Raw genomic sequence first — 19,427 nt, forward strand, 5'->3', positions numbered from 1 at the left:
CTGCAGCAGCAAGAGGAACTAAAGCGAGGGGGCTGCTGTTTCTTTTGTGTACGGGGGATCTCTTAAGAAACAGCACAAAGCGGAAATGTGATCTTTCGTGGCGTGGAAGCTGCAGAGAAGAAGGTAAATGCAACTTCCTGGAAGTCACTTATTATTTTGAACAACTATGTGACTTTTAGAAGGCAACCCTGTTCAGGGAAGCTGATGTTTCATTGTGTTTTGAACATTTTGTTGGGAGCAGCCCAGAGAGGCTGGGGCAACCCAGTCAGATGGGCGGCATATAAATGATATTATTATTATTATTATTATTATTATTATTATTATTATTATTATTATTATTATTATTTTCCTTGCTGCTGCTGCTCCTCTTTGCACCGTCTTCCCGGGAACGCGAATACAACGGTGGAAGAGAAGCTCCTTTTCCCTTTTGGGAAGGTTCCTGTCCTGTTCACGCTTCATTCAGGCGCAGGTTTACTTCCGAGTAAGCGTGCAAGGGAGCTCAATTTATTAATTTTCAATTACAACCCAATAAATAGCCTCATTATAACAATACCAAATTTTAAAGCAATTACTAATGCCAATCGTTCAAATACCAGGGGACTCGATTTTGAGCTCTCAAAATTTTGAGAAATTCTCCAATGATCTCTCACATCTCATGTTTCTTGAAGCGCATTAAAAATATTGGTCCACATATACAGAAGGCCTGGCACCTTTTCCTCTCCTGCCTGTTTCTCTCCTTATTAGCATCCAGCCTGAGAGTTTGTGCTCTTTTTAAATTGGTCTAAATCAAAGTGTTACCCTATTGTAGGGTGGGGTTTTGTTTTGTTTTTGTTTTGGTGGGGTGCCATTATGCTGTGGTTTCATATTATTTTGCTTATTTGTTCCAACTGTCATAGCGCTGCAGCATTTCCTTCTCTTGGCCGTTTTTTTTTTAAGAGTGATTTGTTTGGTTTTACGGTCATGTGTTTTCCGTATTTCATTTGTAATACTGGTTTATAGCATTGTCATACTTTGTATGCTGCCTGGAGGACTGTTATATTGTGGCTTATAAACTGAACGGATGAATAAGTGAAAAATTCTAAGTGTTAGAAATTGAAAGAAAAGTTGGAAGGCATCTGAAGGCAGCCCTGCATAGGGAAGCTTTTTAATGCTGGATGTTTTATAATTTTTTAATATATATGTTGGAAGCCACCCAGAGTGGCCGGGGCAACCTAGTCAGATGGACAGGGTATAACTAATGTTGTTGTTGTTTTATCGTGCTTGATAACACTATCTTTTTTAAAAAAAAATTAATCTGTTGACTTGTTGCTGTTTTATTTATGTTCCTTCCTAAAACTTTAATAAATACAGGTGGCAGAGGACAAAAACAAATTAAAGAAAAACATCTGAATGTTGAAGAAAAACATCTGATATTTGGTATCTGAAGAAGTGTGCATGCACACGAAAGCTCATACCAGTAACAAACTTAGTTGGTCTCTAAGCTGCTACAGGAAGGATTTTATTTTATTTTTTATTTTGTTAAACAAAAACAGGAATGTTGCTCTTGAACCCAATGCATGCATGTAACAACCATGTCCGTGTTTAATTCCTATGTATATCTGATTATAAATTTCTCTTCAAGCTTAAACTGTAAACATGAAGAAGTTAAAACTTAAAGAACTAGAGAGCAATCTTCAACAAGTTGATGATTTTGAGAATCCAAAGCTTCTACTTGAGCAATATCCAACAAGACCACATATTGCAGGTAAATCTCAATATTTTTTCTATTCCTTAACAGTATGGATTATAGCTAACGTACTCAGAGGAGACCTATTGAAAACAAAAGGGATAAGTTAATAATGACTAGCAAGTCCACAGATTTAAATGGATTTACTGTGACTTGGTTACAACCCTATAAATCTATTCTGCAAACGCTTGACAAGCTAATTCAAGAAAGCACCCTCATTCTAGAACCTATGGTTGTTGGTGTGAATGGTGTATTTAGCAATCATGTATATTTAGCATTAAATTTAAGTCACGTGGCCAGCAAAAATTCTCATTTTGTCAAGGTAACGCTTAACAAGCTTTAGGTTGTGGGTAAAACATTTTTCTCCTGGGGCTGTCAAGGAAGTTTGGAGCTTAATTTGTATCCCTGGAGCTTAAGTTGCTAATTGATGGTGAATATTGAATTATGACTGTCTAATTATGCTGTTGAACTCCTCTGAAAAGCAAGAGTCCATGTTTGAAACTCTTTAGTGGATAATTCTCATATTTTGGGGTCATGAACAGAAACACGTTCTTGTTTGACTTGTTCTGTCCTTCAATGCTAATCACTGGCTTGAGCCACCTGGATTTTTTACAACCTGTCTTGCAGATATATTTACTTTAGTCTTCTTAGCTGACCTTGCCCACTATAAAGTTGGCTGGTACTTTGGGAGTGTTTGGACTTAATAGGAAACTGTTCAGCTGGTGGAAAGGGGATAGGTTAGAGGCCTGCATTTCATTCCAGCCTTACAGTATTGTTTTGTATTTGCCCGGAACCTGTCACCTGTATTTCTTTGTTTTTGTCATCTAGCATGTATGCTTTATACAATTCACAATACTTTTGGTGATATTGAAAACAAGACTGTTGCAGATCTTGGGTGCGGTTGTGGTGTGTTGAGCATTGGAAGTGCCATGTTGGGAGCAGGGTAGGTCTCTTACAGCAATGGGTTTCTTGCTTTCTTATAATGGGTGCCGATACTGGGTGTATTTCTGAAAAATGATAAAAGTGTGTAACCAGAAAGCCTTGATGAAGCCAATCAACATATAAAAGTGCAGTTAATAAAGTTTTAGAAAGGGTTTTATGTTAAAGGCTAGCATCCTGATCTGGACCTATACTAAAGGACCTGGACCTATTATACATGTGCATTAGATAAAGGTAAAGGGACCCCTGACCATTAGGTCCAGTCATGTCTGACTCTGGGGTTGCGGCGCTCATCTCGCGTTACTGGCCGAGGGAGCCGGCATACAGCTTCCGGGTCATGTGGCAAGCATGACAAAGCTGCTTCTGGCGAACCAGAGCAGCACACGGAAACACCAATTACCTTCCCGCCGGAGCAGTACCTATTTATCTACTTGCACTTTTGATGTGCTTTCGAACTGCTAGGTGGGCAGGAGCTGGGACCGAGCAATGGGAGCTTACCCCGTCATGGGGATTTGAACTGCCAACCTTCTGATCGGCAAAGCCTAGGCTCTGCGCCACCCCTAATACTGAGTGAGGGATGCAGGTGGCACTGTGGGTTAAACCACAGAGCCTAGGGTTTGCCGATCAGAATGTCGGTGGTTCGAATCCCTGTGATGGGTGAGCTCCCGCTGCTCGGTCCCAGCTCCTGCCAACCTAGCAGTTTGAAAGCTTGTCAAAGTGCAAGTAGATAAATAGGTACTGCTCCAGCGGGAAGGTAAATGGCGTTTCCGTGCCAGAAGTGGCTTAGTTATGCTGGCCACATGACCCAGAAGCTGTACGCCGGCTCCCTCGGCCAATAAAGCGAGATGAGCGCCGCAACCCCAGAGTCGTCTGCAACTGGACCTAATGGTCAGGGGTCCCTTTACCTTTTAATACTGAGTGAGACCATTGGTCCATCTAGCTCAGTATTGTTTACAGTGAATTGCAGTGGTTCTGCAGAGTTGCAGTTTGGGGACATATCAGTCCCACCTATTGATACTGGGGATTGAACCTGGGACCTGCTGAGTAATGGCTTGTATCCATATTGATCTGAAAGCTGCAGGCATAAATTGGATACACTGCTGAGTAGGGATGCAGGCTAGCCATGCTTTGTTGCTTTGAATATAATGTGTATCCCTAAATACACTGGTTGCCTTCAAACGCCACACTGAGCCACAGGGTATGGTTTGTTTACTGTGCACAAAGGTCATGTGTTTTCCATCTTTGCTCCTCCCTTAGTCAAGTGGAGAAATTAAGACCAATCCTTGGCTTAGTGTTATGTCCAAACCAGCACGGTTTATTTCTGACACATAACACAATTGGAAAACCTTTAGATTGGAATTTGGAGAGACACAAACTACAAGCGCTTGCTCAGGAGTAATACTAAGGCAGCTCCTTTGTGGTTTATTTAGCCACTTAACTATGGGATGAGCTGCTGTGGCAGAACATAGTTTATGCACAGTACGATTAAAGAAACCATAACCATGACGTATGCTACACCTGAATGCTGCCATTATTGCACAGCTTAAACTGTTGCCAGCTTGTTTCACAATACAGTACTAAAATTGCACTGGAGCTTAAAGCCATAGAGTAACTCTCCTGTATTCCAAGCGTTCACATGAAGGAATTCACAAAAGTCATTCCTGTGAAGAAAACATTTGACATCCTTAGTTTATTGAGGTTTTTATAATGTGCAACCTTACACCCACTTTTGAGTTGCTCAGGTGACTTGAAGATTCGCATTGTAAAGACATATTAGGTTGGTAAGGGGTAATGATTCATAGTCTGTTTAAATGAACAGTGTGCATAGTTTGGCTAGCCTTCCTAGAACAAAGTCACATAGCAACAGGGAAAATTGTCTTCTTATTGTCTGGATCAGTGGTGTGCGGTCATTGGACCGGGGACACTAGGCTAGTTCCTTAAAAGTTCCCTTGGTACCACCTTCCCAATGCCCAGGAAGCTTCTGCCCAGCCTAGGGAGGGCGGTGTGATGCTCCTATGGGTCCAATAGCCTTCCCACCGCCTTCCCCAAGCCTGCCTTGCTTTTGGAAGGAGGCAAGAGGGCTCCAGTATCCTCTCAGAGCCCTGGCGTCTCCTCAAAGCCCAGGAAGCTCTTGCCTGGCTTAGGGGGGGAGGCACGATGCTCATGTACATGACGTCCCCTCCCCAATTGCTTGCGCAAGCTGGCGCTTCTAGCTCTAACTGTTCCCCTACAAAAAAAAAGTCACGCCACGCTACTGGTCTGCTTCTTGATAATCATTCATTTATGCATCCAGTCTTCAATACAAATCCATTACAGTGGTACCTCGGGTTACAGACACTTCAGGTTACAGACTCCATTAACCCAGAAATAGTACCTCGGGTTAAGAATTTTGCTTCAGGATGAGAACATAAATTGTGTGGCGGCAGTGGAAGGCCCCGTTAGCTAAAGTGGTACCTCAGGTTAAGAACAGTTTCAGGTTAAGAACGGACCTCCAGAACAGATTAAATTCTTGACTTGAGGCACCATTGTATTACCTTCTACAGAAAAGCTATTCATAGTTTCACGAAGGCTAGTATTGAGTATACCAGGAATAGGGACGCAGGTGGCGCTGTGGTCTAAACCACTGAGCCTCCTGGGCTTGCTGATTGAAAGGTCGGCGGTTTGAATCCCCGCCACGGGGTGAGCTTCCACCTCCTGCCAATCTAGCAGTTTGAAAGCACGCCAGTGCAAGTAGATAAATAGGTACCATTGCAGCGGGAAGGTAAACGGCATTTCCGTGTGCTCTGGCACTTGTCACGGTCCTCCGTGCACCAGAAGTGGTTTAAGTCATGCTGGCCACATGACCCAGAAAACTGTCGGTGGACAAATGCTGGCTCCCTCAACCTGAAAGCGAGATGAGCGCCGCAACCCCATAGTCGCCTTTGACTGGATTTAACCATCCAGGGGTCCTTTACCTTTACCCTTTATCTATACCAGGAATAAAATCAACATATTCGTAATTACTGTTTTTCATTTTTCCCTTTTCTAGGTTATGTATAGGATTTGACATAGATGCTGATGCCTTGGAAGTATTTAGCAAGAATGCTGAAGAATTTGAGCTGACAAATGTTGATTTGGTCCAGTGCAATGTGTGTTCTTTGTCTGACAGAATGCCAAAAACCTTTGATACAGTCATTATGAATCCTCCCTTTGGAACGAAGCACAATAAAGGTTGGTAATGATGCACCCTTATTTCCAGTGATAAAGCAACTAGCTTTACAAACTAAATGTTTTGTAATTACGCTTCTCGGCAATTTCTTTCAGTACTTACTCTTGGACTGTGTAAGGGTGGGCGATTTCTAAAGTCTAGTGCAATTTTTTTAGCCTTCATGTGTGGTGTTAATGATAAGGATTTATCCTTAGGCATCTTCCATATATCGGAAGGCGCACATCACCAATCCTGTTTTGCTCTCCTCCCAGGTTGTGCAAACCCAATTCCTTCTGTTCTTCAAATGTGTTCACTTTCGTTCTACATTTAGCACTAGATTTAGGATGGATGCTTGCGATGTTCTGCTTGTTAATATTTCCAAGCATATACTACTTTATCCAGTTACAGGTAGGTAGCCGTGTTGGTCTGCCGTAGTCGAAACAAAATAAAAATTTTTCTTCCAGTAGCACCTTAGAGACCAGCTAAGTTTGGTATGAGCTTTCGTGTGCATGCACACTTCTTCAGATATCTGAAGAAGTGTGCATGCACACGAAAGCTCATACCAAACTTAGCTGGTCTCTAAGGTGCTTCTGGAAGGAAATTTTATTTTGTTACTACTTGATCCAGTACATTGTAGTCATCTAATGGGGGCAAAACCTTCCCTGTTGTGGGGGTGGGGGGGGCGGAGTAAGTCATCTGAAAATGACAAAAGTCTTATTGAAGTTTAGGCATATCGCTTCTCTTCCTTCCCACTCGTCAGTAAGGTCTGTCACCTATTGCAGAAAGATGTACTAATTGTTTAAGGTTGTAAAAGCATGATGTTAGACAGGAACAGGTAGCTAAAATATTTACTCTGCTCGGGCAGGGAAGCTGAATATTCAAATATACTGTTTAATTAGGCTTTCAATGCTGAAAACCTGGAAGAGACACATTTGGGTTCCAAATTTCAACAAAACGTCTTTCCAAAAGTTATCAAGTTTCACTTAATGCTGATGGACAAAGCTTAAAATCAATTTAATGTTTGCCATCGCACCTTTCAAGATTGCTAGCACGCTACCCGTTTCAGTAAAATAAGTTTTGCTTTGTCTCATTCAATAGGCGATTTGAAACTTAACAACCACCTGTATTTTCCTAGGCATGGATATGGCTTTTCTCAAGACAGCATTGCAGTTGGCAAGAACGGCTGTATATTCCTTGCACAAGACTTCGACCCGACAGGTACATCTCCAGCAAGTCTGTCTTCTTTCCACCTACGTTACAGGAACTGAGTGGGTCAGAACTTATGGGAGCTCTAGCGACACAAAGATCACAACTTTGGAACGTAATTCACAACCAGCTACATTACAACTGTCAGTGTTTAGGGTTCTTACCCTTTGGTCACTATGGAAGCAGTCCTGTTGCTTCGGTTCAAAAGATCAGGCACGCTTCTGCCGATTGTCAAGGTGACCACTAAACACCTTGCATTTCTTCCATGCTTAGCATATCCAGAAGAAAGCAGATGAATGGAACGTGAAGATGGAAGTTTTAGCAGGTAAGAGCTGACTGTTTAGATCAGCCTTAAAGACACATGGTTCGAGAGCCAGTGTGGTGTAGTGGTTAAGAGCGGTAGACTCGTAATCTGGGGAACCGGGTTCGTGTCTCCGCTCCTCCACATGCAGCTGCTGGGTGACCTTGGGCTAGTCACACTTCTCTGAAGTCTCTCAGCCCCACTCACCTCACAGAGTGTTTGTTGTGGGGGAGGAAGGGAAAGGAGAATGTTAGCTGCTTTGAGACTCCTTCGGGTAGTGATAAAGCGGGATATCAAATCCAAACTCTTCTTCTTCTTCTTCTTCCCTTTGCTGAAGGTTTGGGCTGGATAGGAGGCTGCTGTGAGGAAGGGCAACTTGAATTTAATAAAAAAATGAAAACACGGGTTATGCCTAATAGTCAAACCTCGGTTGTCGAACGTAATCCGTTACAGAAGCCCGTTCGGCTTCAGGAATGTTCAACAACCGAGGCGCGGCTTCTGATTGGCTGCAGGAGCTTCCTGCATTCAAGCAGAAGCCGCGTCAGATGTTCGGCTTCTGAAAAACGTCTGAAAACCGGAACACTTACTTCCGGGTTTTCGGCATTTGGGAACCGAGGTTTGACTGTGCTTGGGTTGTGCCTAAAAACATGAAACTCAAAAGAGCTGCTTCCAAAGATGCTAGGTTGGCCTCAACTAGGGCCAGGGCTTTCTCGGTATTGGCACCGACTTGGTGGAACAGTCTATCACAAGAGATCAGGGCCCTGAGGGATTTGGCATCTTTCCGCAGGGCCTGCAAGACGGAGCTGTTCCACTTGGCCTTTGGGTTGGTTTCTGTTTGATAGTTATGCTTCATTCTTTTATTGGTGGGCTATTTGAAAATGAGACTGCAGTTTTAATTTTGAATTTTTAAATTTGTATTTTAATCTGTATTTTAAATTGATTGTTTTTATGTTTTTGCTGTGATTTTAATTAGTGTTAGCCGCCCTGAGCCCGGGTTTTGGCTGGGAAGGGCGGGGTATAAATAAAAATTTATTATTATTATTATTATTATTATTATTATTATTATTATTATTTATCAAAAGTCACTTTGTAAGAGCTGCAACAATGCTGACTTCATTACATACGATGTAGGAGCCAGGTTAAGGTTTTGTTTTTTCCGGTTGAGCTGCCTTGAGAACTTGGCTATTGGGGAAATAAGTATGGTTAAATAAGAGCAATTTTTTTAAATCTTCTAAATTGCATTTTAGAAGTAGATCCAGGTGATTTACTGCTTGTCCAATAGTGTAGTTTCCCCACCCCCACGCCATCCAAACCTTAAGACAAATAATGTCCCTGACCTCCAATATCCATTTTATTTTAATTTATATCCTGCCTTATCTCCAGCTGTTTCTGGACTACAACTCCCATCATCCCTCGCTAGCAAGACCACTGGTCAGGGATGATGGGAATTGTAGTCCAAAAACAGCTGGAGACATTTGGGAAACACTGGGATAGATTCTTCTAAGACAGCTTACAAATATCAAAATGCTTTTTTAAAAAAAAAAATGCAGCATGCTTAACAAGCCTGCAACAACCTTCCTCGAGGGCAGCAGGTGGTAGGGGGTCCTTCTTTGTGGGGAGTGCATTGTTCATCTAGCTCAGGCTTTGTCGCCTTCACCTGCCTGCCTCCCTCTCCCAGAATCCTTAGCACACAGCAGCTGATGGTTGATGGCCCTGGGAAAACAGGCCGTGTATCTAAAATGCATTTAGTCTGTGCAAACTTGTGTTTTCTTACCGATTCCACTTAACCTGCTTTCGCTTCATTATTCCCTAATGCTTTTGCAATTTACACCCAGAGACATAATTGCCTGATACCATCCATTACAGCTTAATGTGTTTACTCATTTTGTTTTCAGAACTGAGATACGACCTACCAGCCTCGTTCAAGTTTCACAAGAAGAAATCGGCAAGTATTTTGTCATTCTTGAGCCAGAGTGAATACTGTATAGGAGCTTCGTAGTTTTAACTGAACCACACGCTTAGGACGATGTATGAAAACCTTTTACGCAAGGCGCTTTGTGTATTCTGTGACTGAACTGTTCGGGCACTAAAGCTGGATCCGGGAACAGAAATCAGGATCCCGAGAATCAACTCTGTGGGAGCAGAGACCTTAAGAATGATTCAGCCCTAGAAGCCACTTAACTCTAATGTATAACATGAAACCTATTTTGAACATGATTATGTATATAGTGGTACCTTGGGGCTCAAAACACTGATAACCTGGAAGTAAGTGTTCTGGTTTTTGAACAATTTTTGGAAGCCGAACGTCCAATGTGGCATCGGCTATCGTTTCTGGGGCACCTGCACCTAACATTTCGGAAGTCAAGCGGACTGCCGGAACGGATTTAGTTTCGCGCTTTTGTTTTTGCTATTTGCGTTTTTTGTATTTGAGGCTTTTTCAGTTAATTTGTTTTTGTGACTGTGTGGAACCCAGTTCAGCTGACTGTGTGACTACGGAAATGGATAAAAGCCCCCCATCCAAACAATGACTATCATTTAATTTTAATCACCTACAATGCTGCTTATACAAAATAAAATAAAAAATTCCTTCCAGTAGCACCTTTCATAGTTTATAGTACAGCACATTGTTTATAGTGTTTCATTTTATGGCTCAGTGGTCTCGTTAGATAGTAAAATTCATGTTAAATTGCTGTTTTAGGGTTTTTTAAAAGTCTGGAACGGATTAATCCGTTTTGCATTACTTTCTATGGGAGATCGCGCCTTGGTTTTGGAACGGAGTTCCAGAACGGATTAAGTTTGAGAACCAAGGTACCACTGTACAGGTACACATCCCCCTAAACAAATTGGCAGTGATACAAGCAGGTGGTATAACCTAAGTGTTGGCCAGCAGAGATTCAGGTAAACATTACACCAAGTCTCTGTTTACTAACAGAGCATGAAGTCAGCTGTGTCCTGCTGGTCCAGATTATATATTACACCATATTGATTTTTCACACACAAGTGCTGCTGCTAGGAAGCACCATACAGTGGTACCTCGATTTACAAATTTAATCCGTTCCGAATGCACATTCGTAGGTCAAAAAATTCGTAAGTCAAAAAAGCAATTTCCCCATAGGAATGCATTGGAGACAAAAAATTTGGAAAAATTTGTAAGTCGAGTAAACCCCATCTAAAACCGCCAACGGATGTCCTTCAGATGTCGAAAAATTCGTAGGCGTGCGGGCACTTTTTTCATTCGTAAGTCGAAAAATTCATATGTTGAGTAATTCGTAAGTCGAGGTACCACTGTATTCAAGTAGAAGGAAAAATATACAAGGTGGATACACCCACTTATTTTCTCACATACATGCATGCACACACACACACACACACACACCCGTCTCTCTCACATACACAGGGTTATCCCCACCCACATTTTTTTTTTAAAAGGCCCTCTGCAGTACTAAGCAACTCCCCGCTGGCAGGCAAGCAATAACAGAGCAAGCCAGGTGGTCCTTTTTGTTCCTTCTCTCCCCCATTTTGAAAAAAAAGGCCCCTCTAAGGGGCTCTACGTGGCTGGTGGGCAAAAATAAATAAAAAATGGCAGTTTCCTCTTGACCCTCCCCGTCTCAATTTTAAAAATCCCATGTGGCAAAGCAAGAAAAAGCAACTTAAATGACAGGTTGCTTGAGGGATGCCAAGAAAGGCTTTTACAGGTACACACACGACCCAACTCCTATTGTGGGGGTAAACAGAAAAGGCAAATGAAATTCGAAGGCAGCTATTTAACGAAAGCATTGGCAAGCAGCTCAGAATCAAATCACGCAAGTCGGGTAACTGTACACATTTTGCTTTATTTAAGCCCACCTTCCCATCAAACTCAAGACGGTGGTACACCTGTTGTTCCACTTCTGAAACTTAATGCGATATAATTCATTGGATTCCAACACTGAAGCACGCTAAGTTTATTTGGTATATACTAAATACAACTTTTGTACATAAGTTTTGAATGAGGGTGGTTCAGTTTTCTTGAGCCTTTCCCCTTTGGCCCAGGGATTACCAAGATGGTGCCCACGGGCAGAGATTTTCCTGCAGAAGCCCTCCCTGGTACCCACGCCATCCACTGCCCTGCCTTTCCCTACTGCTGAAATTAGGCTCGAAAAGAGCATTCTGTTGTAGCTAATAGAAAAGGTTGCAAACTCCTGGTGCATTGTATAACAAACATTTATGCTTTTTCCAGGCCACAGTCCCTGCCCCCAATCCTCCAGAGCATATTTTTTTTGGGGGGGCAGCATGCAGGGGGGTTGTAAGGGGAGAATAGAGGAAAGGGAAGTCCCATTTTATGTTAAGAGGGACAACACAGTTCAATTTCACTCAAATAGCTATTATAAAAAGGTATGTTTTTTGAAAAAAAAGAAAAAAATAATCTTAAATGTAACTCTTTCTTCTATCCCCCTTTTGCAGGTGGACATCGAAGTCGATTTTATTAGATTCTCTTTCAGAAAACAGGATGAACGGAGGAATGATTGAAAACAAATCATTTGTTTCTTTTAAAACAAAACCCTGCAACGCTTTTTGGAGTACTATTCTGTATCTCCAGCTCCATTTTCTGTCTTCAGCTGTTTGCGGGCAGGCTCTTCCTTCTCAGCCTCTTCGAGTGGTCTTTTCTTTGGACTCGCTGCCCCTAAAAAAAAAACATCCAAGAGCTCACTCAGTATTTGATCTATGAAACAGCCAGATCCATACCTCTGCCAATAAAACAAGTATTACTGAAACTTTTTGTGCAACAGTCCTTGGTGTCTCTCTCAGAACAACACCAAATGCTTACGCTACGTTATTTGGATGGAGCAATATCGAGGGATGCTTGTGACCCTCGGACAGCCATTCTCCCCTTTGACCTGCAGCTGTTCAAGGTGAAACATATTCAGCTGCGACTATTTTGAAGTAACAGAGGCCTCCGAGCCTATTTTGACCGATCAGCCATCTCCCCCCAGCTGCAAAAGCCTAACAAGCTGGATGCTAAACACTCCTAGCCCAGTGTGCTAGGAGAGTATTTTGGTGTTGGAACTACCAATCGTACCGGCTTTCTCGTGGAGGTAATTTTTCTAACACTGCCTTTTTATTAGTTGCCCCGTCAAGCAAAAGCTCCTTGAAAGATCAGGTTGGCTGGAGCTGCTATTGCACAGCCCTATTTTTGCCTGTTCCGGGTAGACAGTTCTGCAAAGACATTCAACCTACGGTATGTGAGACTAAGTTACCTAGCCCTTTTATTCTGCAGTGGGAAGCTGCATTTGGAACCAGAAAAAAACCCCAGCCAGTATTGAAAGTATGTATGTGATACTAAACCCAATTCATGCATTCAGAATCTTGTTCTAATAAAGGAAACCACTCACCTGTTGCACTTTCATCTTCACCCTCTTCTTCATCTTCACTCTCAAACTTCGTTTTCTTGCCTTGGAATTTCACTTTCCTGTCCTGCGTCCCTTGAGGTCCCTTGCCACCTTTTCCTTTTCCTTTGCGGCCTGTTAGGCAGAAAACGCATGTCTTAGGCCGCTTCATATTCAGCTTTAGGGGCTTACTGCAATGCATCTCAAGAGGATAATAAAACGGCCTGCTACAACCTCAACTATCCATCTAAGCCAAATATTGACAGGCAGCGGTTTTCCACTTTTGCCCTGCCCTGCCCTGCTTGAACCCTGGACCCTTCTGCAAAGCATATTCATGTGCAACGCTCCCCAAGCATCTGGCCAGTGAGCCTTCATAGATCAAACCCCGCAGGCAGAACTTGTGCATCCCCTCCACACACGGTGGAGTTAGTCTGCCCATCCAACCACGAGCAATGAGGTGTGCGAATCAGTTGCGGAATTCAGATTACATCCCAAGCACTCTCACTACCCCAGCACGATCTTATTTCATAGGCTTTCCCCTCTGCTGCACAATCCAGTTCACCACCAGCTTTGCAGTCCCCTCCAAAGCCCCGCCCCACTGCTGCTCTTCCAGCATTCCTAGAATCGGGACCACAAGAGTCACCTAGTCCAACCCCTTGCGATGCAGGTATGCTTTGCTCAAACACACAACCCTGAGATTAAGAGAGTCATGCTCTGCCAACTGAGCTATTCCAGCACTGGCCTGCCCCTCATGTCTGGCTTGCAGGTTTCCCAAAGGCAACTGGGTCCACCGCTGCATTAAACCATTTCTGGACAAGATAGCTCCCAGGTCCGATCCAGCCGGACTCATCTTTGTGTCCTTACATGGCTTCTGCGAGCTACCAAAGAGTCCAGAAACGTTTCCGATGCAGATCCCCAGACTGGCACCCTACTTGAGAAGAGCAGCCCACTGCTTTGCTCAACACGCACTATCCACATAATAAGGCTTAAAATAAACCAAATGAAAGAAGAAAAAAATCAAGGCAAAACGTCACCTTTTCCTTTCTTTTTGTTCAACAGTTCTTGCTGCCCCTCCATGATTTTCTTTAGCGCTTCTCTAGCTGCGTCTCCTTCCAGCACCTCCCACGTAACCTCTCTGCCTCGCAGCTCCAGGCTCCCGTCATTTGCCGCCTGGGCTTTATCCAGCGCATCTTTTGCGCTGCTCTTGAACAGGATGATTCCCTGGGTGCAGAAACGCAAGGTTGTTACATCAATACGCAACCGTTCGCTCAGACATTTTCTTTCTATGGCTTCCCTGCGGTCAGAAGAGACGGCGAAGGTGGCGATTTGATAGCTAAAATTTGCCGCTGAGTCGTAACGGCAAGGACCATGCAGGCCAAGCACTTCCACAAGGCCTCGGCCTAAACTATTTGACACCAGTTGCCCAGGAACATAACTGATCATTCCTCTGAGCCCTCTTAAGGCAGCCCACTGTTAAATGCTCCTATTTCCTCTCTAGCGCTGCAACAGCATAGCTGACGTGTCATGCAATTCTTCAGAAACGCACCAAATTCACACCATGCGCACTCATCTATCACGATAGCTCACAGATATCAGGGCATGTGGTGGTATATAACAGGTGTGCGCATGTAGTAGCTGATGGAAGAATGGTTTTACTTGGGTGTGGCATGAACACACAGTAAACAGATAACAAAACCATAGCTCTTTTAAAAAGTCAAAGCCTTGAACAACCATACAACTAAAATCTTGACATCGTCAATCAGTATCTGCGGTATTAGGCCTGTATTGGCCACATGTAATACAACTCAGACAGAGGTTAAGTGGTACTAAAGGTAAAGGGACCCCTGACCATTAGGTCCAGCCGTGTCCGACTCTGGGGTTGCAGCGCTCATCGCGTTACTGGCCGAGGGAGCCGGTGTACAGCTTCCGGGTCATGTGGCCAGCATGACTAAGCCACTTCTGGTGAAACCAGAGCAGCGCACGGAAACGCCGTTTACCTTCCCGCCGGATCGGTACCTATTTATCTACTTGCACTTTGACGTGCTTTCGAACTGCTAGGTTGGCAGGAGCAGGGACCGAACAACGGGAGCTCACCCCATCGCAGGGATTCGAACCGCCGACCTTCTGATCAGCAAGCCCACAGCACCACCCACGTCCTATCTAAATGGTATCAGGTGCTTATATAATCATTACATTACAGTTTTACTCTGTTTTATATTGTGCTCATCGGAGTCTTCATACCTGAAAGCCATTATGCACTTGGCGTAAAACTGGTGCTTTTATGAAAAAGCGTGTGTTTTTTATTGTGAAAAAACTGAGATAAGCCACTACGGTCGTACTTTGGTTTTTGAATTTAATCTGATCTGGGAGCCCCTTTTGACTCCCGGAACAGTTCGAAACCCAAGCACGGCTTCCTGCAGCCGATTAGAAGCTGTGCCGGACGTCCGGCTTCCGAAAATCGTTCAGAAACCGGAACAATCACTTCTGGTTTTCGATCCGTCGGGAGCTGGAACATTCCAAATTCAAAGGCGCTCGGCTTCCAAGTACGACTGTACTAGCATTAGTTGCTGTTCTTTTCATTTGATGCCCAAGTGGGACAGGGCAACCTTATGACCTGAAGAAACGTGCCGCAGTGTCGGAGCATCGATTTTGCCCACAGAAGGTCCCAGGTTTAATCCCTGCCCTCTCCAGCCAGGGCTGGGAGAAATTTCTGTCTGAAATCCCAGTCAACATAGACGATACTGCTTCCTATGTTCCTAAAGCAGCGCACAGGTCACTACCCACAACTCTGCCCTTTTAGCTATTATCTCTTTCCCAGGAGAAGATGCTATAGCAGACTACAGAGGGGAATCAAACAGTTCCAGTAGCTTGTTGAGCATAAAGCAGTCCTCCAAAAGCTAGCTGTGGCTCCTTCAGCCAGCAGCTGCCAGAGTTTCCTGGGGTGTTTTATACTAGCTCTGGTTCCTAGGACATCGCTCGTGTGGCAAATCCATGGGAGGTATTACTCAAGAGTTGAACCATTGAAACTTATGGACCTAACTTTGTCACGCTCATTAATTTCAATGGGTGTACTCTGAGTAAATCTTAGTTGAAATACCACCCAATTTGTTTAAGGCAGGGATGGGAAAAGTCGACACCTTTTAGGTGCTGTTCGGACTGCAACTTCCATCATTTGTGACCATCGGCTGGGGTTTGGTGGGAGTGCAAAATATTTTAAGGCAGGCCACAGGTCTCCTAGGTTTGAGACCCATTGTTATGCAGCACAATGCAAAGTTTTAACTCTACCTATTAATTTGCTGCTTCGAAGAATAAAGCGAAGCAATCTCAGCACTCTGTCCAGCAAGCAAGAATGAAATTTATGCTCCCTGTTTTATGAGAGTGCCTTGAATAGGAGGAATCAAATGTTTCTGCCAAGTTTTCCATTCAGATTTTCAGTACTAGCAGATCGTATACACCAGGGATGTCCAACCGGTCGACTGCGATCTACTGGTCGATCCCTGGGAGTTTTAGGTCGATTGCGGTTGATCTCTGGCTTTCCCCCCCCCCCTCTGCTGGGGAAAAAAGAGCATCTGGCCCCCACCCCTCTCCCCGCCCTCCATTTGGGCATGATCGCAAGAACAGAAAACAGAGTTTTCACTGTGAGGCTGATTGTTTCCTGAGCGATCTTTTGGTGAGCGACTTTTCCCTTTCTCCCCTAAAGAAAGCTCAATATATTTTTTTACCACCCCCTCTAAGAAAAGCTCCACAACTTTGTCTTTCTCCCTAAGAAAAGCTCGACAACTTTGACCTGAACCCCCTGCAAAAGGGGTAGATCACTGCCAGATTTTTATTCTGTGAGTATTGGACGTCCCTGGTGTATACGTTTCGAAGAGAACCACCATCGTATCCTGAAAACATCGCCCCATTTGGTTGTTAACATTTCGCCAGATGCAGCGACTCCCCGGGTCTGACCTCTTTGGCACCTCTGACAAAGTCTATCCATTTAATTTCGCCATGGCCAGAGAAAACGGCATGGAGATCTTCTCGGCAAGTCTGATCTTCCAGGTCTCCAAAGAACTTCAGCAAGCACCCTTGCTTCTCCTCCAGAGATTTCTTTCATTTACAAAAGGGGAGGGAAAAGATTCCGTTAGACAGGACAGACATTTATACCCTGCAGGATTTAACAAGACTTCAAGCAAGAGTTGGTTTTAAAGCTCTCCAGCACTTGGGACGAAGAGAAGTACGCAAACTTGGAACGTTCCAAGGTGTGTGTATTGTGGGAATCAAGCTTGTAGATAGACAAGATAGCGAGTTCCCAAGTTCCTGGCCATTAAAATAGCCCCATTCAGAGTCTCATGCTACCATAATCACATGGAGGACAGGTGGGGGCCACAGCATTGTACCTCCACACTCAACTGGCTCCATGGCCCTGCCCCCCCCCGCCATCCACACTTTGGGAGGACCCATTCCCCAACCTCCAAACAACACAGCTCCACCCCCTTCCACCATGTGATTATGATGTCATGAAAGAGAACGCCTGAAGTGGGACATTCCTTCAGTGCTGTTGGCTGCATAGTGCTGTTGGTGGCTCTTAATAGCCATCACATTTTGAGTTGCATGCTTCCAGCTATGTGCGGTGTTAATCTAAGGTTCAGTTTTCCAAGCATGCTCCAGCGATCTAACCTCGGTTAAGACAAGAGTACCCTGGACCACACCTTCCTGCAGTATATAGTGGTACCAGCACAAAACCAATACGCTCAGTCTTTCAACCGCAACTTCAAATAATGTGAATTTATTTGGCATTGCTCATCTCCCCCCACCCAATGTACACAAAGGTATCCTTAATCCCATTAAATCTGGAATTTTTTTGGGGGGGGCACTGCTTCTTCCAGGAAAGCCAGTTTAGCACAGAACACTAGTATGAGAAGGGGTGTCACACTCCAGTCTGATTGGAGCGTAATTGAAATTTGTAAGATTCTGGAGCACAGAAACAAAGTAAATCACTAAACCATCAATTCTAGCACGTGTGTAATTTGGCACCTCAATGATTGCTATTATTCATTGTATTACAATTCGGCATTGTTATAATGAGTTTATTATTGGATTGCAATTGAAAATTAATAAAAATTATTATCCCCCAAAAGGGGTGGTGGTATTACAATCACAGACGCACTCTGGTAATTGAGTTCTAAGTCTCCCAAAAGACTTTTGGAAGAAGCTTGAAACTGAAAAGGTAAACTGTTGCCTTTAGCCTTATCCACAGAACTCTTACGAACCTTTCCACGACAATTTTCTCCCATCTGGGTCAGAACAGCCTTTTTCACTGTATGGCCTAAATGTAGCCTTGGCTAATTAAGTTTGCGACTAGCATGAAAATGCTGACTAGCTTTTTAAATAAAAAATCCTTCTACCAAGTGGACTGGAAGAGAAGTCACTTCCTCCTCCAGCCAGCTCCTTTGTCTGAGTGAAATCCCAGGTGATTTTTGTCTACCCCGCAAGGTGTTAAATACAAGGCCAACCTAATGACATAAAAAGGAGAAGTGCTTTCTAGGTCTCCTATACCTCCAGCAGCACTAGGCGAAGAGCCCTTATGAATGAGGCACTCAGGATTTAATTTCTAGAAAAATCATAGAATTGTAGAGTTGGAAGAGACCCTGAGGATCATCTAGTCCATCCCCCTCCAATGCAGGAATATGCAACTGTCCCGTACGGGGATCAAACCTGCGACCATGGCATTGTCAGCAGAAATATTGTCAAGGTTCTGGTTCCTGTGCAAACCCTCCTTATAGCTAGTCCCAGTCCACAGCCAGTTACTCGTATCTGGGATGAAAATGCACTCTGTACCTGCTCAGGGGCATTTCCTACTTACTTCATATGCTCTAGGATTGAGCCCTCGCACTGGGAACAAATGTTGGGGCCGACTACTAGCTCATTCCCAGTATGTGTAAGAAGTCAAGTGCGTAATTCCTAAACAGCGTCGTGTGTTTTGGAGAACCCAGGTGGAAATTTCCTGTTTGTTTTATTGTTCTTAACAGGTCCAGGAGAGAAGACTCGAGCTGGTCTTAGCTAATTGCTTTTCAAGTCTTTATTCTTCCACCTTATCCTTCTAAATTACACGGGGGAAACAGAGGCACTGTGGATTACACAGTTCTGTCAGTGAAATCAAGGGGCATGTACCATTTCGGCATCTTCCGCTTGCTTCTGCTTCTCCTCTTTCTCCCTGCGACAAAAAAATAAGGAAAAGGATGGCGAAGTTAAGCAGAGCGCACTCACTGCTGGCAAACAAAGAGGAGATGGTAATTGCAAAGTTAAAAAGCCTCCGCTTACTGCTTGGCCTTTGCTTTCGCTTCCAATCTGTTCCGTTTTTTCTCGTCGTTCTTCTTCGCAAAGTAATCATCCCTGCACGGAATATATAATTTTATTAAGCAAGCCAATTTAGGGGTGCTATATGCAACGGAAGGAACATGAAAGCTATCCTCAAGATGTCTGGCTGTTCTTTGAAGCAAGCTAATCGCCGCCTTGGTGCTTCTATAGACAATGGTGACCAATTAGTTGACAGATAGACTGGCTTTGGATCAAGAAAAAACAACAACAGTTCTTATTAAAACTGGCCATCTGTTTCCCCTCAAAGCACGATGAGACTCTTCTCCCCAATGTGCTCTATTCCTCAGACTGCAAGAAGATTCCACCTAAACATTAGGAAGAACTTCCTGACAGTGAGAG

At 43.8% G+C, this 19,427-nt stretch overlaps 2 protein-coding genes across 2 annotated transcripts in view; one reads left to right on the plus strand and one right to left on the minus strand.

Annotated features, from left to right (window-relative positions):
* LOC117057607 (methyltransferase-like protein 5) lies at positions 1-11,903 on the plus strand. Its single transcript, XM_033168453.1, has 8 exons — positions 1-123; positions 1,622-1,744; positions 2,555-2,669; positions 5,694-5,875; positions 6,988-7,070; positions 7,332-7,383; positions 9,255-9,304; positions 11,803-11,903. Exons 2-8 carry the CDS (start codon positions 1,636-1,638, stop codon positions 11,866-11,868), a joined length of 657 nt encoding a protein of 218 aa, XP_033024344.1. The 5' UTR covers positions 1-123; positions 1,622-1,635; the 3' UTR covers positions 11,869-11,903.
* Positions 11,769-19,427, minus strand: part of LOC117057596 (lupus La protein-like) — an 18,361-nt gene continuing 10,702 nt past the window's right edge. The window contains exons 7-12 of the mRNA XM_033168444.1: positions 19,032-19,103; positions 18,882-18,924; positions 16,677-16,817; positions 13,760-13,946; positions 12,732-12,860; positions 11,769-12,022 (exon numbers count right to left, since the gene is read on the minus strand). Coding sequence (XP_033024335.1) covers positions 11,922-12,022; positions 12,732-12,860; positions 13,760-13,946; positions 16,677-16,817; positions 18,882-18,924; positions 19,032-19,103 — 673 coding nt within the window. The 3' untranslated portion in view covers positions 11,769-11,921. The remainder of the gene's footprint in view (positions 12,023-12,731; positions 12,861-13,759; positions 13,947-16,676; positions 16,818-18,881; positions 18,925-19,031; positions 19,104-19,427) is intronic.

This window comes from Lacerta agilis, chromosome 1 (genome assembly GCF_009819535.1).
Source record: "Lacerta agilis isolate rLacAgi1 chromosome 1, rLacAgi1.pri, whole genome shotgun sequence".
Classification (NCBI taxonomy): Eukaryota; Metazoa; Chordata; class Lepidosauria; order Squamata; family Lacertidae; genus Lacerta; species Lacerta agilis.

Coding starts and splice junctions, on each gene's coding strand:
- LOC117057607 (XM_033168453.1), top strand. CDS start 1,636: ATGAAGAAGTTAAAACTTAAAGAACTAGAGAGCAATCTTCAACAAGTT. Junction 2,670..5,693: donor AGTGCCATGTTGGGAGCAGG/GTAGGTCTCTTA, acceptor TCCCTTTTCTAG/GTTATGTATAGGATTTGACA. Junction 5,876..6,987: donor TGGAACGAAGCACAATAAAG/GTTGGTAATGAT, acceptor GTATTTTCCTAG/GCATGGATATGGCTTTTCTC.